This window comes from Podarcis melisellensis (assembly GCF_964234715.1).
Source record: "Podarcis melisellensis genome assembly, chromosome: 1".
Lineage (NCBI taxonomy): Eukaryota > Metazoa > Chordata > Lepidosauria > Squamata > Lacertidae > Podarcis > Podarcis melisellensis.
Window position 1 is genome coordinate 21,396,639 of NC_138528.1, and position 24,267 is coordinate 21,420,905.

Below are 24,267 nucleotides of genomic sequence, written 5' to 3' on the forward strand. Positions count from 1 at the left end.
CTGTCCAACACACCGGACAACAGCTTTCACGTGCAGCTAAAAGTCACAAGCCGACAGCTGCAGACAAAAAGTTGGCCATCACATTGCCTCAAACGCAACATTTTTCAATGACGTTGGCTCACACCGTCAGCCATGTGCCATTTAGGCATGTGCTTGCCTCCCTTAATTAAACCAGACATGAAAGTCCCAAGAAATGCAGCCTCTGCTATTCAATATTTTTCATTAACCAAATCCTGTACTTGCTCTCATCTTGGTTTGGTTCGTCCCAAACTGCAAAGCTCTAGGTAAATCTACTGGTGCCACTTTAAAAAAAGAAGAGAAAGAAATCCAACTCCTTAAGAAGACATAAACTCCCACCCACATAGTGCATGTAATCCCTCCCACACATTAATGCAACCTAGATTCGGAGAACTCCTATCCTGTTTGACACTGCACAATTGCACGGCTATAATACTCTTCCCACTAAGAGATAAGGAAGAAACCTGAAACGATGAGGAAGAGGGGAGGTTTTATATAAATATATAAAATCTCGAGCACTTACTCTGGCAGCACTGCTGGTGGGTATCTTCAGCAAGCAGATCATTATTCTGAGACTAGAATCTAAAGAACACTGGGGAGAAAACGGGGGAGGACACAGAAGAAAGAGTTAGTGCCTTTCCTTGGAATGTAATTTAGCCCTGCCAGGTATAAAGGATGATAAAGAAAGGCAGTCACACAGAAGTGCAGAAGCACACAATGTGAGACTATCTGGGAGGCAGTTGTCTGAGTTAAGAGTGGGCTTTTGAGCTGGAGGTACTACTCTGTAGCGCTTCCCCTCCTGCATGGATAGCCAGCTCTAGCAGGTGGTGCATGGCAGAGCCTGCTACTTACTAGATCGAAGTTTCCCAAACTTGGGTTTCCAGCTGTTTTGGGACTCCAGTTCCCATCATCCCTGACCACTGTTCCTGCTAGCTAGGGATGATGGGAGTGGTAGTCAAAAAACAGCTGGAAAACCCAAGTTTGGGAAACACTGTACTAGATGATGGGTAAGTTGAGCAGAACGTCTGGCTAATACAGATTTGCCAGCATGCAAGTCCTCCTTGAGCAAACCCTGTATGAATTAAAAGAGAGAGAGAGAGAAATCTCCACTCAGATTGGATAGGTGCTTGCCAAGTCAGACCACTGGCCCATCTAGCTCCACATATCTACAATGACTGGCAACAGCTGCCTGATGTTTTAGGTGGGCGATTTTCTCAGCAGCACCTGGGGATGCCAAGGACTGAATCTGGGATTGCAAGCACTGTACCTTAAGTGGCAAAACGCAGGGCAGTTTCGTAAAGAACGTCTGGAACTGGTTGCTGATTGTGGTCCAGAGGTTGCTGGGGGAATCCATCGGCAAAGCTTCCATGAACGTAGCAATGTTCTCCAAGCAGCGTAGCATCCCGCCCCCTGCTGGTAAATTCTTCTTGGTGTTTAAGCCCTAAGAAAATAAGTACATGGACAATTCAAACCCTGCTCGCAAAAAAGACACACACACACAAGACGGCGAGGAGCATTTTTGAAAAGTGCAAACAATAGGGACTGATTTCCTATTCCCTCCAACAAATCAATTACAAACTACCTTGTATCTCAACCTTTCCTAACCTACAGCACTTCAACTTGCATCCATTCCAACCAGTACACCTGTGCGAGCTATAGCTGGTGAGAGTTGGTGTTCAAAACATCTGGAGGGCATCGGGTTGAGAAAAGCTGGTGTACGTTATACATCGCAGGAATGAGGAGAAGCAAATATGTAGATAGTGCCTAACCTACCTCACAGCATTGTTGTAAAGGTGAAAGAGTGAACTACATACACCACCTTGAGCTCCTTGGAAGGAAAGGTGGGGTATAAATGTAATGATAAGAAATGAAATTGATCTGGAGATACACGTGTGTGTGTGTGTGTGTGTAGTAAGCATGAGTTAGAAGAACGGCTATAATGAAAGGTCTTTCTAATCCAGCATCCTAGTTTCAACAGCAACCAGCAAGATCCCTCTGGAAATGCCACAACCAAGGAATAAAGACATCCCTCCCCTGATTTTTGACCCCCAGCAACAGGTATTCAGTGCCACGCTGCATTTGGACACAGATATTATTTTTTACCTATAGTAGCAATGGGACAACACATAATCATGTCTGCCTGTTTGATCAAGGGAAATCCATTTGTGCAAGGAGACTTTGAGTTTCTCTCCTCCCATTTCCAGCCTCTGTGTACCCCCGCCCCACAAATCTGCTGCTGAGGGTCCCCAACCAAGTGTTGGTGATGCAGCGAAGAGGAAAGCAAGAAAAAGGAAGCTGTTGGGCAAAGGAACGGTGTCACTCAGGAAGCTGTGGATTCTCCTTCTGTGGAGGTTTTTAAGCAGAGGTTGGATGGCCATTTGCCATGGATGCTTTAGTTGAGTTTCCTGCATTGCAGGAGACTGGACTAGATGACTCTTGGGGTCCCTTCCAACTCTACAATTCTCTGATTCTATGAAAAGCCCCGTTGTTTAAATGAATTATTTTATTTATTACCTGTTCTTCACCCTAAGGCCCCAGGGTGGGTTGCAACAACTTAAAACACAACTTTAAAACAGTTTAAAACAAATTACAGTCACAAGAATAGGGTGAGAACAACAAAAATACACCTCAGGTGTCTAAGGCCAGCTAGTAGCCAAGAACTACTAGTCTTGATGGCTATGTTCTGCTTGAACTGTCAGAAGCATCATGTCTCTGAACACTAGTTACTGGCAATCACAGGTGGGCAGAGAGCTGTTGCGCTCATGTCTAGCTTCCTGGCTTCCCACAGGTATCTGATCAGTCACTGTGAGAATAGGATGCTAGACTAGATGGGCCATTGGCCTGATCCAGCAGGACTCTTATTTAGTTCTCAGTGAGAGAAGACACACATTGAAAAATAAACGTGGTGTTTGCCCTACACAAAATGGAAGTGTCTGAGCAGTTTCAGCTCTGCCCCAGTCAAAGCAAAACTTGAGAGTAGAAAAGTTGAGGGTGTGAGATGAGAAGATGTAAAATACATCCAGTGGAAAGAAACAGTGATTGTGAAAGATACACAGATGGTAGACTAACCTCCAGGAGCTGGCTCAAAGCAGCTATGGAACTCAGTTCACTGAAATCCATGAGAGATGTAGCCAAGGTCCGTAGAAAACTTCCATCTGCAAATGACAACATTTGGGGTTGCTGTTGTTTTCCAAAGAAGTTTCAGCATGGAGGTTGTGGAGAGGAAGGGAAACAAATCTCAGACATTTGCACATTACCTTTGATGTTGCTCTGGAACAGCTGGGGAAGTATGCCATTGGGAGCCAGTTGATGGAAAATACAGCGGAGAAATTGCTTGGCCACGCCTGCAGCATTCCCTGGGATCATCATGCTGAGGAACAAAATGAAGGAATAAAGAGGGAGAGAGATGCCATGATTCTTCAAGCATATCTCACCATGGAAAAGCCAAACACCATCCACTTTGATATGTTCAGTAGGAATTTCATTTCAAATACATTGTGGTGAGAAAAGAGTAAGAGTTAACTGGGGGGGGCTGAATGAAACCCATTTGCTGCATGTGATTCGAATGTCTTCGCTCAAATCAGTGCTTTTCCCCAGCTTGCATATCTTTCTGTTACATAAAAATGTAAGGCTGTCATCACACAGCAGTTCATGTGGCTGCCAACGGATGGTGTTGCAAACTACAGCATGATGACAAGCAAGGGAGAGGAAACCAAATACATTTGCTGTGCGTTTTTTGTTCTGTCCCCCCCCCCTTAATTCAAAATTACCTCCACCAAAGAGGGGATATTTATACACTTGTTTGTGGTCTGTAAAGAGGGGAAAAATTTGTTCTGATTGTACTGTACCTTTCTGCTTGATTAGAAAAATTGGTGCTTGAAGCCAACCTGGTGGAGAAGGAGGCAAACAAAAACAATTTATTTTTATTAAAGTAAAATAGTCGAAATGGCTGGTGCAATCAAATCAAATCCCAGATAAAATGACTTCACAATCATGAAGACTATCTTTCGTCAATACCTGGCTGGCAAAATCTGACATACTTTTGCTAAACCATTCTCATAGAATCGTAGAGTTGGAAGGGACCACAAGGATCATCTAGTCCAACCCCCTGCAATGCAGGAATCTTCCACTCTATGTGGGGCTCGAACCCATGACCCAGAGATTAGGAGTCTCATGCTTTACCAACTGAGCTATGCAGAACAGTTTGGCCACTGCTGCAAAATTGTCAGAACTTCTATTCACTTTCCCTTCTCGTGACAATGAGGAAGTGATGAAAGCATGTGCACTTAGCATACAAATGGGCTCAGGTCCAATCCCTTCCAACTTCACAGGCAAGTGAAAGTATAAATTATGGAGAAAGCGAAAGGTGAGGATATGACAGTGGGCAGGACATTTTCAGCTGGGAGCCCACTGTCCTCTGCAAGAAGCAGTTTTCCCCAGATACCAGTAGCTCTCACTGTGAGGTTGAGCATCAAAACTTCATCAGTTATCTGATGTTTACAGCAGTTCCCGGGCAGAATCCCTCAGCAGCAATCTCTAACCAATTTTCAGGTTCCTCCATGCCACTGATCATGAGGGTTCCGAAGTGTGGCCCCCCCAGGGACAGGGAACCTGTGGGGCTTCAAATGTTGCTGGACTACGTCAACCCTGATTATTGGCCATGCTGCCTGGGGATTTTGGAGTCCAACATCTAGAGGACATGAACCTCTCCATCCTGGATATTAGCAACAATCTTTAACTACCTTTCAAATTCCTCCATGCCACTTCTTATATCGCATGGTGTCCAGATGTTGTGGGACTCCATCTCCCACCAGCCCCAGGCAGCGTGGATGACAGTCAGGGGTTATGGGAGTTGTAGTCCAGCAACACTTGAGTTCCCCATCCCTAATGTAAGCGTTCCCATACATTTAGGACTACCAAGTGACGGCAACAATAGTCAGCTCCCTCATGGTTACAAACCATTTCTGCACAGAAGGGAGGGAAGCAGGAGGAATAGCTCAGTGACAGAGAATCTGCTTTGTATGCAGAAGTTCCCAGATTCAATCCCTGACATTTCTAGATAGGGCTGGGGGAGAGTCCTGCCTGAAACCCTGGGGAGCTTCTATTTAAAAAGCTAATGCTATTCTAGGCTGCATCAACAGATGTATAGTGTCTAGATCAAGGGAAGTAAAATAGTAAAATAGAGCAGTAAAATAGTACTGCTCTATTCTGCCTTGGTCAGACCAGAATACTGTGTCTAATTCTGGGCACCACAGTTTAAGAAGGATGTTGACAAGCTGGAAAGTGTGCAGAGGAGGGTGACCAAGATGATCAAGGATCTAGAAACCAAGCCTTATGAGGAATGGTTGAAGGAGCTGGGTATGTTTAGCCGGGAGAAGAGGAAATGGAGAGGAGAGATGATTGTTGTTGTTGTTTAGTCGTTTAGTCGTCTCCAACTCTTCATGACCCCATGGACCAGAGCACGCAAGGCCCTCCTGTCTTCCACAGTTTGGTTAAACTCATGCTGGTAGCTTTGAGAACACTGTCCAACCATCTTGTCCTCTGTCATCCCCTTTTTGTGCCCTCAATCTTTCCCAGGGAGTCTTCTCTTCTCATGAGGGAGGCTGTTTTCCAGGGAGTCTTCTCTTCTCATGAGGTGGCTGAAGTATTGGAGCCTCAGCTTCAGGATATGTCCTTCCAGTGAGGACTCAGGGCTGATTTCCTTAAGAATGGAGAGGTTTGATCTTCTTGCAGTCCATGGGACTCTCAAGAGTCTCCTCCAGCACCATAATTCAAAAGCATCAATTCTTTGGCGATCAGCTTTCTTTATGGTCCAGCTCTCACTTCCATACATCACTACTGGGAAAACCATAGTTTTAACTATATGGACCTTTGTCAGCAAGGTGATGTCTCTGCTTTTTAAGATGCTGTCTAGGTTTGTCATTGCTTTTCTCCCAAGAAGCAGGCATCTTTTAATTTCGTGACTTCTGTCACCATCTGCAGTGATCATGGAGCCCAAGAAAGTAGCCACCTTTAAACATCTCAAGGGCTGTCACATGGAAGATGGAGCAAGCTTGTTTTCTCCTGCTCTGGAGCGTAGGACTCCAAACCAATGGCTTCAAGGTACAAGAAAGAAGATTCTGATTAAACATCAGGAAGAGCTTTCTAAGAGCTGTTCGACAGTGGAATGGTTTCCCTTGGGAGGTTGTAGACTCTGCTTCCTTGGAGGTTTTTAAGCAGAGGTTGGCTGGTCATCTGTCATGGATTTCTTTAGCTGAGATTCCTACATTGCAGGGGGTTGGAGTAGATGACCCTTGGGATCCCTTCCATCTCTACCTTTCTATGATTCTATGTCAATGAAGGTGATACTAAGCAAGGTGGACCATTAGTCTGAGTCAGTATAAAGCAGAAAGGCAAGGCAAGTTTCTTACCTTCCTACAGACTGCATGATATCCAGCAACAAAGGAGCAGCCAGATCTGGGCTGAGGTGAATAAACGTGGAGAGAACCACAATGGCCAGACCTAATGTTTCTTCATCATACTCTTCCAAGATGGCTCCACAATCATGACACCTGTAAGAAAATTATGAAGAAGAAGTCTGGACATTAAAAGAGGACATTACATTCCTACAGTGATTAAAGCCGTGACTGATGGATCTGTGGATTGGCTTGCAGGAAAGGAAGGAAGACATTAATTCAGCATTAGCTGCTGTGGGCACTGACCGGCAGGCTGATCCTGCAATGCCAAGAGACATCTTTGAAAACTTTGCCAAGGCTGTGTGTGTGTGTGTGTGTTATGTGTGATCTTAAGGGACATGTCAGATGCAGGAGAGATGAGGCAGAATATCGCAGGGCACAGAAAGAGACAAACAACATTGGGAAACCAGTACATCTCGGCCCAATGGGCATGCTTGGGTAATTTGATCAACCACTCACTAATGTCTCCAACAGATTGTGATATTTGAACGTAATGGGATTGTACAGGCAATTTTCCTCTTCCCACTCAGTGGCAGCAGGAGAAAATGCCAGCAAGGTCATGAAAGTCAATCTCATTTAGCCCAGTTTACTACCTGCTGCCAAAGCTTTCTGGAAGCAGGCAGACCAACCGGCTGATACAAAATTAACCTCGCGAGAGATTTGGTCATTTGCAAAAATAAAATGAAAATCTTAATTCTACTTCCTCTTATTCCCATTGTAATGCTACAGTCAGGTTTTTCCAGCCACTGGTACTTGATTAATGCATTCAGAGGAGTAATGCAGAATGGTCAGAGCACAAGGTGAGATACCATTCCCAACACATTTTTGCCTGAGTACTTTGCCTCTGGGCACCTGCAGGGGTGGCCACATGTCCTGTTTTACACATGACAGTCTTCTATTTGAAGGCGTACTTTGTTTTGAGGGTTCTTCAATCCCAGCCCAGTTTAAAGATAAAGAAGGAGGAAGAACAGCTGGATTGAAGATGCCCATCAAGGCTTAGCGCTGGGATAGCACACTGAACAGGTCCGTCTTTCTCACTATTGCGAGATGTACTACAGTTCTATTTACACTACAGTAATTGTGTCTAAATGTGCATGCATTTAAGCACTGTGAATTTTATGCCAACCTGTTCCCCAGTCCTCTTTTTTGGCCGTGTGCAATTCACCATCCTAGCATCTGCCCAGTTGCCACTGCTTCCATGACAGGGCCTTTTCAGTGTCAGCTCTCCATTGTGGAATGCTTTCCCTGGTCAGGTGCATCTGTCCCCCTCATTACTGACTTATTATTATTATTATTTAATAAATCTGTATGCTGCTCTTCATCCGTAGAGCTCAGGGGGGTTCACAACATAAAAAATACAGCATAAAAACAAACATAAAAGCATACTTACAGTATGAATTTCAAAACATTCCTGTTTACCCAGGTATTTTATATTGTCAACTACCCTGTGATCCTCAGATGAAGGGTGGAAAATAATAATAATAATAATAATAATAATAATAATAAGGCTGAAAGGCACTGTTCCTGGCAACTCTGAGATCTCTGGCTGAAACAATGTTTTTCATGGTTTTTAGAATATTTTTAACTTAATTTAATTGTGATTTTGATTGATGTGTTTGGCACCCAGGGCTCCTTTTTTGGGTGGGGAGGAAAGATATACATTGAATAAATATCCAAATAACTCAGTAAATAAACCTGTTATTTCCCCATAATGTCCCTTTAAAAATGGGACTCCTGTTGAAAATTGCATTGCAGTTTTTCCTTGTTATTTTCCCCTCCCTTTGCCCCCCCATCCCCCCCAAATCATAGAAATGAGAAACATTGTACTCCTATCGGGGGAAAGGGAGTTTTTTCTTGCCTTGAGGGAGCTTTTTTAAAAAAAATAAAAAATAAAAATCCCCAGTTCTCATCTAGTCTAACACTTGTTACAAGTGTCTTTTGTTTTGACCTTCCAACTTTCTTTACTTGAAAAGTTTAAGAAAGTCTTCTAAAGATACTTCAAGTTTTGTTTGGGTTACAAAGTGCTCTGCTGCTGCTGCTGCTGCTGCTGCTGCTGCTGCTGCTGCTGCTGCTGTTTATAAATCAGCTCTATGTCTATGGCTGGTCTTAAATGACAAACCACTAAATACGTAAGTGGCTACCTGTTAACCTCTGGGCAAAGTTCAAAGCTGCTTTCAGTGTATAAAGCCTGATACAGGGTGGGACCAGCATACCTGAAAGATCATCTCTCCCCTTATATAGCCAGTCAGACCACTGCACTCTGCAGCTGAAGGTCTTATGAGGATATCAGGAGGTCCATTTCGCCCAATGTAGGAATCAGGCCCTTAGTGTCACAAAACTACTCTTAGGAATTTCCTCCCCTTGAGTATTAGACGGGCATGTCATCTCTGTTGCCTCTTCAGCGCTTACTGAAGACTTTCTTCTTTTAACAAGCCTTTTTAATAGAGACCTTTCCCAGTCTGAACCTGCACTGGAATAGCTTTGTAGATGTTTTGACTGTTTCATCATTTGTGTGTTTGCCATCATTTGTGTGTGCAATTAGAATGAAGAAATGAAGATGCTTACTTGTCAGTCATCATGGTCGGTTGGTCATCAATAAAATCTTCGGGTGCTGGTACAAACATACTGACTATACTGGGTGCTGACAGCAAGCTAGATTTTGTGGCACCTAGAGAGAGAAAGGGGAGAGAAAAAGAGCAAGAGAGCAAGAAGGAAGGAAGGAAGGAAGGAAGGAAGGAAGGAAGGAAGGAAGGAAGGAAGGAAGGAAGGAAGGAAGGATCCTTGAATATTAATGGGATTAAAAAACAAAAGTAACTGTTTTATACGTGAAATTAGATTTCTCTTTTGACCAATGGATTCTATTGACAATACCTTCTGCTGATGTAAATTTTATCAAAAGTGAGGGGATGTTTCTAAAGTAATCAAAGATCTGCTACAGGATACTTCTCCAGAGAAATCTGAAGGATTGTCCCCAATGAAGAGCCGTGCTAGAAGCACAAATAACAGTGTGTCTGGAGAACCCCTTCAATCATACTTGGTCTCTTTTTCTTCTATGATATTCTCTATCAAAGTCAAAGACACCAAAAGAAGAAACCAAGAGGATGTCCCAGTTTTGCATTCACAATCCTGTTCCAGTCCCTTCTTTAGAGGAAAGAGGTGCACTGCAGAACAGAGCTGGCCAGCCAGAGATTCTTTCAATCAATGGGTTTGTTCTTTATGTGATGTTAGATGAAATACTTCTCACCTTTAAGGAAGGTTGGGGACTGAAAGTGTCCATTCATCAAGACCTGGCAAACAGTTTCAGATAGACAGAGGAGGTGAAATGGAATCTTAGCATTGCATGGCTAGCATCTGTCAGAGGCAAAACAGGCTGATATGAAAGTAAACTCATCATCTATATATGCTGGGTGATTTGGGGCTTAGAAAGAGTACAATTGAAAGAGGGTCACTACAGCGCCTTTTTCACACAGAAACATGGGGAAGCCATGTAAACCTGGGGGGGAGTCAGAGGTTAAGGAGAGTGGGTCACAGAGCTAAGACTATCTGGAAAGCACAGACAGGTAGTGAACTACTGGGCAATTAATAATTTTTTGGGGGGGCAGGGGTTAACATGTCCAAAGAAGCCTGGCAATCCATGGTAGTTATACAGATGTGATTTCTGCTGCTGCCATTGCATAAACTCTTTCCTATGGTAAATAAGTTACTGCAAAACCATTTGGAATCAGAGTTAGATCCTGCCATGCTAAAATGGACTAGGAAGCCAACCACAAACTTCCTCCATCAAGTCCAAGAATGGATATCTTCAATGGTCCTTTTGAGCTTAACTTGATGGACTCTTGGTCTTCAGAACCCTTCAACAATGATAACACAGAATGAAAGCTGTATTGATTACATGTGCCTGGGCTAACTCTTTCTTTGTGGTTTAAGGGATTGAATGGCTTCCCTAGCACAAAATTCTGAGGCAGCTGGAGGCTGGTGTGTGCAGTTAGAAGCCAGCAGATAACATGAAGCTGCAGGTCTGCATATCAGCAGGGGGCGAGGGGAGGTCACCTACTTTAACCAGAACATTGTAATAAGAACACACAATTTCCCTATTCCCTATCGTATTGTGCTATAACATGAAATAAGGATAGCTCAGAATTCATTACAGGGGTTAGATTAGCAAGATGCCTGAGAGACAAAGCAATTTCAGAGTCAGCTTGCTGCTCTTTTGCAAAGAAACAGTTGCCAAACTTTGCTAGAGATTATAAACAAGAAAAAACCGATTGCGCTGAAAGAAGAACATTGTGAGAGCTCCAAGTTGCCCACTTCAAATCTGGGCTGGGGAGATATCTAGTCTTGTAATCCAAGGCTCTGTGCAAAATGGTCGATGAGGTCAGCTCAGAAACTGCCAGAACCACCATCACATTCAGCTCTAACTAAGCACCTTGGTTGTGAAGCTGCAGAGATGAAACCAAGGCTGAATGGACACTGAACTAACCTCTTATTCTTAGTGGTGGTCCCTCCAGGTCAGGGTTTAGGCAAACTGAGACATTGCACGGCCTCTTCCCATGCTGTATCTGTTCTGTGGATAAACAGAGAACTTCAGTCCCCTCTAGTCTCCGTTGAGAGTCTGCCACCAGCACCACAAAGACACCACACACGAGCACAACAGCTAGCGACATACAGCTAATGCAAGGCAACTAGAAAAAAGACAACTCCTATTGGAAAGAGAAGAAGGCAGACCAGGTCAGACCATTTGTCCATTTAGCTCAGTGTTGTGAACTGGCAGTCTTCCCCAGCCCTGCCTTGAGATTGAACCTGAGATTGCATTCGCTGTATCTCAGACAGAAGTCTTTCACATCTTTTAAGTGGAGGCACCAGGAAATGAGCCTGGAACCTTCTGCATGTGAAGTATGTCTCCCCCACTGAGCGGTATCCCCTCCCTAGATGCGGAGCCCACTTCCTAACATAAATATATATTTTAAAGAAGGCAGAGAATGTGCTGAAATAGCAACAGCTGGAGTCAAGCACAAAGACCTACTGTTTTTTTGGGGGGGGGGTCTAACGTTCCTCAGATCTTTAGATTTGGGCACCACGTCATTCCTACCAAACTCTCGAAGAGCTGAAGTGGTCAGAGGATTTAGAATATATATGAAATTGGGAACTATATACAGAAAGAAATGGAATATGTTAAGTGCTGTAGTAGAAGGCAATGTCAAGCACACAGCAAAATAAGATCAAAGGTGCTCACCACAATGGCACAGGATGCTTTAGGTCTACATGACGAATTTGCATTGCAGAAAAAGAATCCGAGGATGGACAGTTTGAAATGAAGTGTGAGAAAGGCGAACCCAAAAGTCACCTCCACAAAATGGAAGCTTTCCCCCCTAACTAAAGACATTTGCAGGGCAGAAAGAAAATGGAAAAGAATGGCAAACTGTGGCAAACTGCACCAATTCTGAAACAAGTTTAGAAATTATCTATGTTAAAATCAGAGGTAAAGCAGAGCAGAAGACAAGTACAGCTCCCATATTGCCAGGACTGCTAACTCTTCAGGGACGGCAGGAAGGATGGGGGAAGGATGGACAGTGCAGTGAAGGTTAGTGACATCATTGGTACACTACGGGGCCTAACAGCAGAAATGGGACTGTATAATATAGCAAACAAGACAGCAGAAAAATTAATCTGGTAAATCTGGGACTGTTTATGAACAGGAATCTTTAGTCCAATTCCAGGGTGAGTTATCCGAAACAATGCTGATCTCAGAACCACAGGTGTCCAAGAAGGAACAGAACACTAAACCGATTCTGAATTAAACAGCCGTTTCTGATCCATGTGCATCAACTAATCTTGTGACAGAGACATTTCCCTTGCTTTCCATCTTGGGAATTCTCCTGGCATTTCCCGCTTCATTGCAGAAGTTCCCCAAATGCATAATTTTGGAAGATAACTGCAGTGAAGCATCTGGTCCCTGTAATTTGCCAGGATCTATCATTCTGTAAAATCATCAGCCGAGTGGGACATCCTGGAGGGTTCTACAGAATTATGGAGGGGTGGGAAAGAGAGCCAAAGGCTTAATAAATGTTTAGTGTGGTTGGCAAAAATATGTTAATACACACACACACACACACACACACACACACTGAAAACCGAATGTCTTCATTTTGTTTTTAAATAACGATAAGGGAAGTAGGAGGACAGAAGTCTTGATTATAAAAACGACCACAGTTTCTATGAACTTGTGGTCCAGCCTGACCCGATCCAGGGTGAGGAACTTGCTGCTCTTCAGATGCTGTTGGACTCCAACTCCCATCAGCCCCAGCTAGCATGGTCAGTGACTGAGGATGATGGGAGCAATGGCTGGAGGGCCACAGGTTCCACCACCCCTCCTGCAGGGTATCATGTTCTACTTTGACCACCCGCTGGTTGTAAGTGGCATAGCTGCCTCCTGTGTGGGAATAAACTGAGCTACTATGAAACCAATGATGAAGCTCAACCAGGGGAAGAAGAGGCGAGTGTTTCTTTCCCCAAGGAAATAACTTTTGCTAGTGCACACAAGTAAAATCCTTGAGGAATACTTCTCTGAGTCCTTGCCTTTTCGTTTCCAGGACCAAACTAGACATGGGGGGAAGAGCTGCATGAAAACGACCCCACACACTTCTAAAGGCAAACTACCAACCCAGCAAAATGGGAGAGGGGCAAAGTGGTATTGTTTTGCTGGTCAAGGAAATAGTAGCTTTGGGGGATGATTTTCATCAGGAAAGTTATGCAGCGGGGAAAGGGTTAATTTGCCTCCCCCAGCATTGTGGGCTGATCCAAATCTCTGTGTCTTTCACATCCACACAGAAAACACACCCACACCATATACTTAGCACACACTTATCCTGTTTTAGCAGTCACAGAGACTCCAGAGAACTGCAGCTTGTTAAGGATGCTGGGAATTTTAGGTCTTTAACATCAGCATTCTTAACAAACAACGGTTCCCAGGATTCTCCACAAGTGTGAAAGTGGTATAAGAGGGACCACACACACACACACACACACGGTCCTATTTGTTCTAATTAGCAGGGTCTCATACACCATGCCTAGTTGCACCAGTGGTCACCAAGAGAGAGGTCTGAAATCAGGACTGGCCCAAGGAATTTGGCTGTTGGAAGTAGGTAAGGTAAAGAACCCCTGGACGGTTAGGTCCAGTCAAAGAAGACTATGGGGTTGTGGTGCTCATCTCACTTTCAGGCCGGCGTTTGTCCACAGACAGCTTTCCAGGTCATGTGGCCAGCATGACTAAACCACTTCTGGCACAATGGAACACCGTGACAGAAACCAGAGTGCACGGAAATGCTGCTTACCTTCCCACTGCAGAAGTACCTATTTATCTACTTGTACTGGTGTGCTTTCGAACTGCTAGGTTGGCAGGAGCTGGGACAGAGCAATGGGAGCTCACATCGTCTTACGGATTCGAACTGCCGACCTTCTGACCGGGAAGCCCAAGAGGCTCAGTGGTTTAAAGAACAGGATCGCATCTCCTCCCCACTCCACGTATAGAAACTGACTGCACAGTCAGATTAATCTTAATTCAACACTGGTGTCAAGATAGCATTCTTGACTACACCTGCTGCAGCAGGCCAGGTCAGGGGGCCAAGGACAGGCCATTTGAAAACAGAGAGGAATAGCTAGGAAGCTGAGGTGGAAGACTTGCAGGCTACTGTGCCACAGGATCTGTGGTTGCCTCATTCTGCCTAATGGTAGGGCTGCCCCTGCCTAATATAGAAGCAGAGATATATGAAACCAAAAGCAGGTTCTTCAGTATCCATTGATCCAGCCATGCACATACTCAGTTTAGATCAAACTGGTGTTCGATCTGTGGTGTTTGAAGATTTCACAGAAGAAAAACAGCGGCTTCCCTATCAACAAGATTGTAGGCTTTCTGTTGACTTCTTTCCAAAGAATCATAGAATTGTAGAGTTGCAAGAGGATCACCTAGTCCAATGCCTTGCAATGCAGGAATATTCAGCTGTCCCTTATGGGGATCGAACCTGCAGCCTTGGAGTTATCAGCACCGTGCTCTAGCCAACTGAGCTATGCGGTGGAAGATTCTACAACACCAGCAATTCAACACAGCTAGCAGACGCAGCCATTGATTAGCCTATGGGACCAGAACGATGGAAGAGAAAGGAAAGGGAAAAGAGAGGCACAGAGGGACACAGGGATGGAGGATGGAAATACTTACCAGTGTCCCATGTGCTGATATTATGAGGGGCACTAGACTGGTGTTCCAGCTGCCTCTTCATTAGCTGGTTCATAGTGAGAGCTCCCAGAGAACCCCTCTTCATTTGTCGGAACTGGGCTGCAAGTCAGAAATGGAAGAGTTTCAGAATGCAGATTTTCACTGGGCACATATTATAAAGTGAACTGATCTAGCCCAGACCTCCCCTGCTAACACATAGTTCAGAATGTAATCATCCTTTGACTTTTTGCACTCCTCTGTTTTCTACAATACAGTCCTTGGCTAAAAAATAAAATAAAAGAATACATATTTTAGGATAAAATACATTCCGAAATGAGTTCACTGAGATGAAATACATTTTTCAATATGATTTTGCAACTGGTTATGCAGTAAGATTGAGACACAGAATAAGGAACCACGGAGAAGAGGGGAGGGAAGTCAAAGAAAATGTTGATGTTTGTTTAGATTTGATTTTTGTTTAGAAACATTGTAAAATGAAAAATTGGGTTTTATTTTATTTTTAATTTTAGACTTTTAACAAGTTTAACAAGTTTAACAAATTTATTTTTTGACTTTTAACAAGTCTACTCCATCTTTTGCAAGTCAGTCCTTTGTGAATATTTGCAGAAACTGAATGCCAGATCCAGTGAGATTTTTGTGTGTGTGTGTGTGTGTGTGTGTGTGTGTGTGTGTGTGTGATCACCATTCAGTGTTCCATGTGGAAAGGGAGGAGTTTGGCTTATAGACAAATTCAGCAAAGAGAAGGCTATAAATGGCCACCGATGGCTACCAGCCATGATGGCTATGTTTTCCCTCCAATACTGGAATCAGTATGTCTCTGAATAACAGTTTCTGAGGATCTTGGGTAGAAGAGTGCTACCGCACTCATGCTCTCCTTCTGATCTCCCCATAGGAATCAGGTTGGCTGCTGTGATGTGAAAACAGGAAGCTAGATAGGTTTTTTGGTCTGATGCAGTAGAACATATTAACATTTAAAAAAACAACAACAGAAGAACATAAGAAACTGTGAACATGTTCCGAAATCTGGCCCATGGCTGCCTCAACTCACACTGGGGACTCAGCTACATTAGTGAAAATAAAACGTTATAAATGTGTTATAACGCTGTGACGCCATATGGCGCCGTAGAGCTGAAATAGGACCTCTATGAAATTTCCCATTGTGAGCTTTAAAATGTGGTTTTTTTCCAGAGCATTTTTTATAGTTGTGTTGCTTCTGCCTTGATGAATCCCAGGTCAAACCAAATCAGCCTGATTGGGTTTGGAATCTAGGATTTACCAGGAGCCGATGCAAAGCCCTGATGAAAATAAAATTTGAAGAGATTGTGTGGTTTTATTTGGAAGGATTTGGTTTTTGGATCCAAGGCAAGCATTAGTACCGGTCCATGTCACCTACTGGTGAATGTCAGACTGAACCCATTTCAAAAGTATTTCAGTGCAGAGTGTTGCCCTCGGATGCCCTTGTGTACATTTCGCTACTTTCAATACCCCAGAAAACATCCTGTCTGACCTGCTGGAATTGATGCAAATTCTGGTTCCATTTGATATAATAGGATTTGATATAATAGGATTCTGTGCTTTTAAAAGGGAAGCATCCTGCAGAAAGAAGTCTTTCACATCCAGTTGGGAACAACATAACTTCCATCATCTCCAGTGCAATGGTTTGAAATGAAAGCCTTATCAGCTTATCAAACACCGAATTTCCCAATGAAAGAACAGCAATTAAAATTTCAGAGCAGACATTATTGCTTGGGGCGCAGATGAGAGTTGAAAACATAGGAAATTGGCTGTTTTGAAATTGCTCCTTTGCTTTTATAATGGAAATTAAAGCTTTTCTCAGGCATATTATTCATTATCAGAACACTGATTTCGGTTTCTGGGAGTTACTTATCTGATGTCTCAAGGACAGCTTTGACTATTAATACTGGAGTGGTTATTTTTATAATGGGGGGTGCGGGTGGAATGAAAGGATTCTCTAATATTTGAGGTGCAGCTGGGCCAATACAGCACAATATCCATGTTTCTAACTATATGAGTTTTCGAACATAATACTTTATGCATGTCCACGCTATCAATGGCTTTATAAAATTAATCTGGCATTTTCTTTCCATCACGGAGTCATTTTAAAGTGACCATACATGGCCCAGAAAACTTGGAACAGTTATTTATTTATTTCATAAAATTTATTCACTGCTTAGCTGTAAAGAACCTCAAAGCAGTTTACAAAAGATAAAGCAGTAAAATCAAGAAAAATTTACAAGCCTACTTTAAAACATAAAAAAGTAAACCAATAAACCAGATCAAAATTGCCTCATTTATGACAAGAGAGGGAAACTGGATCCCACCAGATCCTTATCTCTCTCACCCCACCTCTGAGGGCTGCGTTTGACAGGTGTGCCCAGCTGTCAATCACCTGATGTCACAATGATGTTAGGTGACCATTCTTCCCCTGCACAGCTAATCGTCAGCGCTTGCGAAGAAACATGCATGGGGCATTTGCAATGCCCAACAATCAGCTGAGTATTCGGGTCATTCCATATCAAGTGATCCAACTTGCTTACCGCATGTCATCCAGTCTTCTTAATATTTTGTACACTTATTGAATGATCAAAACTAAGTTTAGATCTAAAATTTTAATTTTTTATCCCATCCTGTTTGTGAGTTATGAGGATTTGAAATTTTTTAAAATTGAAAATTTTGGCCTTGCCGGACCACACTAAAACCTTAAAAGCTCAGCCCACAATTGAGATACATCAAAACTAAAAACACCAATCTCTTCAGAACTTCATGGGCTTTAATATGATATGTCACATGATGGACTTTAAATGCCTTATTGGCTTCTATTTAGGATAAATGGGTCTTCCTGGAGTAAAATATAACAGAATAAACAAGACTTCAAACTGTAATATCAGTTACTTCAGGCATTTCTTTAGCAAGTTGTATCTGAAAAGCTAGTCAATCTCTTCTTTTAAAAAGGTGTTTGAAGTGATAGCTTGCTATTGCATGATAGAATTAATACTTTGAAAGAATTCTTGCTAGTACTTCATTTCATAAACATTACAACAAAACGAATATCAAACAAAATCATGGAGAAAAAATCTTGCACGTGAAATGGGTCTGAAAACATATATATTTCCATTATTTATACTTTACGCCAAACACTGAGCTTTTAATGTTTTTGTGTAAGGCCAAAATTGTCTTTTTTAAAAAAAAAAATTCAGACCCCCCCATTACTCACAAATGGGACGAGATAAAAAAAAAATTAGAATTAAAGTTAGTTTTGATCATTCAACAAGTGTACAAAATATTAAGAAAATTGGATGACAAAAAAGTAAAAAAAGTTGGATCACTTGATATGGAATGATCATCCATGCTTGCCAGATACCTTGTATAGGAGTTTGGCAATCCCTGATTGCCGCACACCATGCCATAAACAGCATACACAGTGCATTAGGTGGAAATGCTTGCAAAAAATATATATGTGTATGTTGATGAATTTTCATGAGCACTTCATAAAAGAAAAAGCTAACCAATGTGGAAATATGGGGAACTTATTATTGGAAAAACAGGAGGATGAAAGAAACTGATCTATCCATTCCCTCCTAGTATGCCTTGATCTTACAGACTGCCAAAGCCACTCCCATTCTCATGGAGTCAATTAATCGGCCTGCGCACAAGGCACATAAAGGACCAGTCAAATGTAAATTAGCGGAGAAAGGTGATGCGCCAGATGGCAAAACCGTCCTAAGAAGCCCTCAAGTGCCGTAACAGAGTTCCTCTCCTCAAAGCCAGGGGAAAACTTACTTGACATGGAAGAATGGCTACTCATCTCTGGTACACCTGCTTCAAGTGTCGGCGCAGATGATGATTCCCTTGGCATTTCAAGGGTTGAAAGGACTTTAGCTGAAGCATCTGCAAAGAGAAACAGCGCTTGAAGCTCAGATTCTCTTTTTGGCCCTCCAAAAAAAACCCAAAACCCCAGGGAACGCTTGTTCATCAACCGCCCTTTCACAGTCTAATTCCCCCCCCCCCTTCACCCCAATACACCACTTGGCTCTACAAGTGATGGTTTGGAATAAACGAGACACTTTGACAGAAGAAAGGCTCCCGCTTATTACAAATGACTTTGAAATGAGATTTGTGCATAAGGAAAACATCCTGAAGTGTTCGGCTTTTACTTTATGTGAGCACTTGGCATTCACTTCTAGGAGGACGGTAAATGCACCCGACTCACGGAAGCTTCTGCACAAGGACCTACCTCCCACCCCTTCATTGGCAGAGATCCTAAAAGGGGTGTAACAGAAGGGTGCAAATTGTGCCTCTTTGGGGAACTCAGAAATATACAAAACCCTGTTTCAAGATGCCTCTCCCAATATTACAGTATGCCCATGAGCTGAAATACGGCAGGGAGGCCATTGCGGTAGTAGAGATCTAATTGGTCGGAAAACAGAACAGGGTCTTCTCTAAAGTGGCACCCCAGCTCCGGAATTCTCACCCTCTTTTCTGCTCGCCAGACAGAACTATTGCTTCTCCCTGCACATGCTGACCTGGAAGTTCTCCCGACTCCACAGAGCTGTTTTGGAGTGCATGGAGGCACATGAGGCGGGGCGAGAAAGGGGAAAGCCCATTATGGTGGAGCAGAGGTTCCCAAACTTATTTGGCCTACCGCCTGGTGGTAAGTGTCATTACACAACAGATGGAACATGTACAAATATTTTTTCTTCATATTTTTTCTTCTCTTCTCTGATTCCTTTATGCTTCCACCACCCCCTTATTTTTATTCAACGCTGCCACCCCAATTGCACCCAAGGCTACTACCACCCCCCACCATGGATTGTCCAAGCACCCCCCGGGGGCGGTATCACCCACCTTGGGGAATGCTGTGCTAGAGGGACCCTCCTGCTAGTGTAACTGAGGGTGTGACTCTGCAGAGGAACAGGCAACGCAACTCAGAGTTGTGATGGCTTGATGCTCAATGGTGACAGAACCTAGGGGAACTAGGACAGGGTGCTGAAACTTTTATTTCTGTGTTTGCATGTGCACATGTGCGTGTGTGTCATGTGCCTCCACCTCTCCTGCCAGTTATACCTTCTCCTTCTCAAATTATGGGGGAATCCTTAGGAAAGAGGTGAGGGAAATGGACAAAGCCCATTGTGAGCTATACTCAGATTTGAGGGGGTCTGAGCCTGGCTCAGACTGAGATGAGGCCTTTCATAGTGGGGGAGCTCTTACTTCAAATTCCCCCAACTGCGAATTCACCCCATTACCACTGGGAAGAGCAAGGTAAGAAATTCTCTTTTTCCTCTAGCACAGCAGCAGGAAGAGAACATTTATTTTTCAGGTGGGTTGACCAACAGCTTCTGCTCACCTGACTCTTTCTGCTCCCCCAGCTTGTCTAAGATGTTGAAGGAAATGTCAAGGTACTCTCTCTGGATGGCACTCACTGCAATCTTCCTCTGCTTCCTCTGCCTTGGAACAATCTGGATCTTAAATTCCGACTCTTCGGCTTCCTCCTCCTGCTTCTGTTCTGTGCTTTGCTCCGTATCAGATTCTGCACCGGCGTCCAGCTTATCGCTTTCCGTTTGGACCTCAGAGTCCTCAGGAGCCTTGATGAAGACACTTTTCCCACTTGAACTGGGAAAGGGCCCGATCGGCTTAATCTCCTCTATGCATAAATCAAAGTTATCGTCGATGGACATCTCTGGAAGAGCAAAGGACTTCTGCAGCATATCTCGTTTCTGTTTCAGCGTGAGGGGGCTGCCAGGGGGTGCCTCGTGGACTTCTTCTGGCTTAGCTAGCTGATCAACATCTTTCTGACCTTCCAGAGGAATGGAGGTGGCTTCCTCTTCTGCAAATGAAACGATATGGCTTGATGCAGAAGGGAGCACATCTTTGGAGCAATCTTCAATGCTGAACTGCACCAGAGGGGTCGTGCTGAGGCTGAGCACAGAGAGGCCGGTGGGACTTGATGGAGATGAGGGAGCCACCTTGCCAGAGATGCTGTCATTCCGCTGGCTTGGGAGGTCAGCATCTTCCTCGTCGCTTTCCACTATCCTGAGAGGAGGGAGCGGTTCAAAGACCAATGAGTCGCTGTCTGAATTGGAGACCACTGACTGCTTTTCAGGTCCTGAAGTTGAATCAGAGGAGAGGTCTATAAGGTCCAAGTCCTCCTTTGGAGGGGAGCATTTGGCTGGGGAATCCACTTTCACTTCGTATGGCTCCATGCAGTTCAACCTGACTTCTGGTATGATAGGCCTCCGCCTTGCTAGGGTTCTTTCTGGGACGGCAGGCGGGTTCTCCTTCTCCCCTCCGTCTCCATCTTCCGTCTTGGTGGAGGAATTTTGACGCGGCCGCCCGTACTCGTTCTGCCTCAGTGCTGCAGAAGTGGCGGGAGGCTTCTCTAAGTCGCAGTGGTCTATGCACGACTTCCGGCGGTGTTCATCCAATGTAAACAAGAGGGAGTCTGCATTTCCTATGTCAAGCGATTTTTGTTTTAGTGAGCGCAGTTTCTTCTTCTGAATGCTTTCTTCTCTCACACAGCGCAGAATGTTGTCTTGCAATACTCCCGTTTCTCTATATTCAGCAAGTTCTATTTCACCTGGTTGAAACAGGGGAAAAGAGCTAGTACCATGCAAGTCACTGGCATTTCCACCATTCCCCCCTTGCATTCCATCATTAGGCACTATCGCATTTTAGATGCAAATCCTATCGTTTATTTCAAAATTAATTTAGAGGCATGCAAAATTAGTTCCACACAAGACACAACAAAAACTTTCTGGCAGTAAGAGCTGTTTGACAGTGGAACAGTCTCCCTTGGGAGGTTGTGGACTTCCTTCCTTGGAGGTTTTTAAGCAGAGCTTGGATGGTCATCTCTTATGGATGCTGTAGCTGAGATTCCTGCATTGCAGTGGGTTGGACTAGATGACCCAGATGGGGTCCCTCCCAACTCTACAATTCTATGACTCTGTGATAACACAGTGATGGCTCAAGACTGGCCCAACATTCCCTAGACTAGCTCATCATCATTGGCGATCTTCAAGCAGAGATTGGAAGAAGAGAAGAAGAAGAAGAGTTTGGATTTGATATCCCGCCTTTCACTCCCTTTAAGGAGTCTCAAAGCGGCTAACATTCTCCTTTCCCTTCCTCCCCCACAACAAACACTCTGTGAGGTGAGTGGAGCTGAGAGACTTCAGAGAAGTGTGACTGGCCCAAGGTCACCCAGCAGCTGCATGTGGAGGAGTGGGGAAGCGACTAGACTACCGCTCTTAACCACTACACCACACTGGCTCTCCAAGAGCTACCTGTTGGGGATTTCCTATCTCAATCTCTTGCTTTCCTGCATCAAACAACAAAACCACTCTATGATTCGATGGCACACTTTCCCCCATGCTTCCTTGGAGTCCTTGTGAACTATTTTCAGAGCTCCACAATCCTTCTTTGTGCTCATCATGTTGCATACGATGCTGTGTCTGGTAAACATGTCAGTTTGGTTAACACCGTTTTTAAAAGGTATAAAAAAGAAAAACGTATAGCATAAAAGATGTTCGGTTACATTTAAAATTAGTCGCTCTCTTTTTTTTAATGACATACTTCTCTGAGCATTCATCTCGACTGGCTGGTATTTCACCATTTTGCTGCCCCCAATTCTTTTCAGCCTCGCAAAGAAAGTTTGAGACTCTTTATTGCCGTTTCCAGTGGGTGTATCATGAATGTCAGACTCATCAAAGACGCTGTCTTCCTCCGCTGGAGAGAGAAATACAAGCATTGATTCCGCGGCAAAAGGCAACATATTGCACGTGAAACAGTTTGGCGATCAAAACTTCTCAGCAAAAGCATGCACCGATCTTCTATTTCAGTTTAATTGTTTTGAAAATAAAGGTCAAATAATGGCAGACAACATAAGTTCGATCACAACAGTATTTCACTGAGCACGCAGCAAGTATGCCAACACTACAGTGAGTTGAGAATTAATATATGATGGGAGGGCCATCTGCTTCCTAGAGCAGTTTGGGAAGGAGAGATCCCTAGTGGTCATTAAGAAAGCTGTTGGAGTTAGCATAGTCAGAAATGCCGACTCTCTGTTGTATAACATCCCGAAACAACAAGTTTTGGTTTTCTTTATAGGAACTGGCCTATCCTTTGGTGGAAGTTTGAGAAAAACTCTGAAATTCCATTTCAAGGTCATAGTCCTGGTACTAAGAGGACTACCACTTCCCTTTGATATAAAGGCCTTCTTGGATACTGACACCTGAAACTAACAAATATTTCAGTTTTTGTACCACTGTCCAAGCAAGCTGGGTAGCCACTTGCATTCTGGACAGTGTCACAGTTTCTAGCCATGGTACAGTGCAGAATGACCCAAGCAGCTGCCAGTCAGAGTAGCCAGCACTGGACTAAATGGATGGATGTTCTAACACAGTAAAAAGGAGCTTCATCAAACCCCTGTTCAGCAAACTCAGGTGGGAAAGATGCAAGCAAGCACCACTGCCCTCTGAAGCTAGAACAGAAGAACTGGTGGGTGTTTCACTCAGTTCAGATGCCACTATCTGTTGCAGTCAGCTTCCCCTACCCCCCTCCAAACTACTAAAGGTCCACAGCAGAAAAGAATAACTTATGTTGGTGATCTTACTCCCATCTTCCCTGACCATTGTCCATGCTGACTGGGGATGATGAGAACTAACAACATCTGGAGAGCAACACATTCCTCACTCCAAAATCATGTTGTTGTTGTTTTTAAAAAACCTGTTGACCAAGGTTCCATTAAATTCAGATAGCAACTGGCCTAGAAAGGGTCGATGGCGTGTCCTGAATGTGTGAATTCAGTTAGTGACAGATGTTCTTTTATTTTTCCTTCCTTAAAGACAAGATTAAGGAAGCAAGCCTGCAGACCATGTAAGAAAAGGTACTGCTGCAAGCCAACATCTATTTTTACTCTTTTTCCACTTTGTCCTCCTAGGAGAGCCTCTGAGGCAAGTCTCCTGCAGATTTTATTAAAAGTGACACCAGATCTGCTTGAGGTATCAAGCTTAATTCTGGTTCTCCCCCCCCCTTTTTTTTTAAAAAAGAAGTTTCGACTTTCCGAATCTCTTCAGAAAATAATGTAAATTAATTGCTGCATTAAATGTCACATTGCAGCTTGTAAAATAAAGAGTGGCATTCGGCCAAGTTTTACTCAGAGTAAATCCACTAAAATTAATGAACATGCCTAAAGGCTGCATTCACAAGGCAGTTTATTCCATTTTCACGATATATCCCAAACTGTTAATTTCCACATTATATTTGAACTTTCACACTTCCAGAACTATAGCAGAACATGGTAGAGCTATAGTGGAATACAGCACAAGTTAGCACTCAGTTCCATATTGCTTGCAAACAGATTTTTTTTCTGGAAGCAAACAACACAGAAATGAGCACTCAGTTTGCACTGTGTTCCACTATAGTTCCAGAAGTAGCTTTTACATTGTGTGAAAGCTCAATGTGGAACAGTTAGATAAAAGTAATAAAAACATAATAAATTGCATCAGGAATGCAGCCTAAGTTAGGTTTCTTGATTTCAATGGGTTTACT

The 24,267-nt window shown here is 43.6% G+C and overlaps 1 protein-coding gene across 7 annotated transcripts in view; it reads right to left on the reverse strand.

Annotated features, from left to right (window-relative positions):
- Positions 1-24,267, reverse strand: part of UNC79 (unc-79 homolog, NALCN channel complex subunit) — a 122,733-nt gene that overhangs the window by 26,605 nt on the left and 71,861 nt on the right. For 6 of the 7 annotated variants that reach the window (XM_081908080.1, XM_081908081.1, XM_081908077.1 and 3 more), the window contains 12 exons: positions 22,291-22,443; positions 20,069-21,298; positions 18,505-18,612; positions 14,686-14,802; positions 10,954-11,037; positions 9,039-9,141; positions 6,429-6,569; positions 3,867-3,905; positions 3,276-3,388; positions 3,088-3,173; positions 1,286-1,459; positions 542-610 (listed from right to left, as the gene is read on the reverse strand). In XM_081908080.1, the coding sequence (XP_081764206.1) occupies positions 542-610; positions 1,286-1,459; positions 3,088-3,173; positions 3,276-3,388; positions 3,867-3,905; positions 6,429-6,569; positions 9,039-9,141; positions 10,954-11,037; positions 14,686-14,802; positions 18,505-18,612; positions 20,069-21,298; positions 22,291-22,443 (2,417 nt within the window). The remainder of the gene's footprint in view (positions 1-541; positions 611-1,285; positions 1,460-3,087; positions 3,174-3,275; positions 3,389-3,866; positions 3,906-6,428; positions 6,570-9,038; positions 9,142-10,953; positions 11,038-14,685; positions 14,803-18,504; positions 18,613-20,068; positions 21,299-22,290; positions 22,444-24,267) is intronic. The other variant, XM_081908079.1, reaches the window with a different exon arrangement.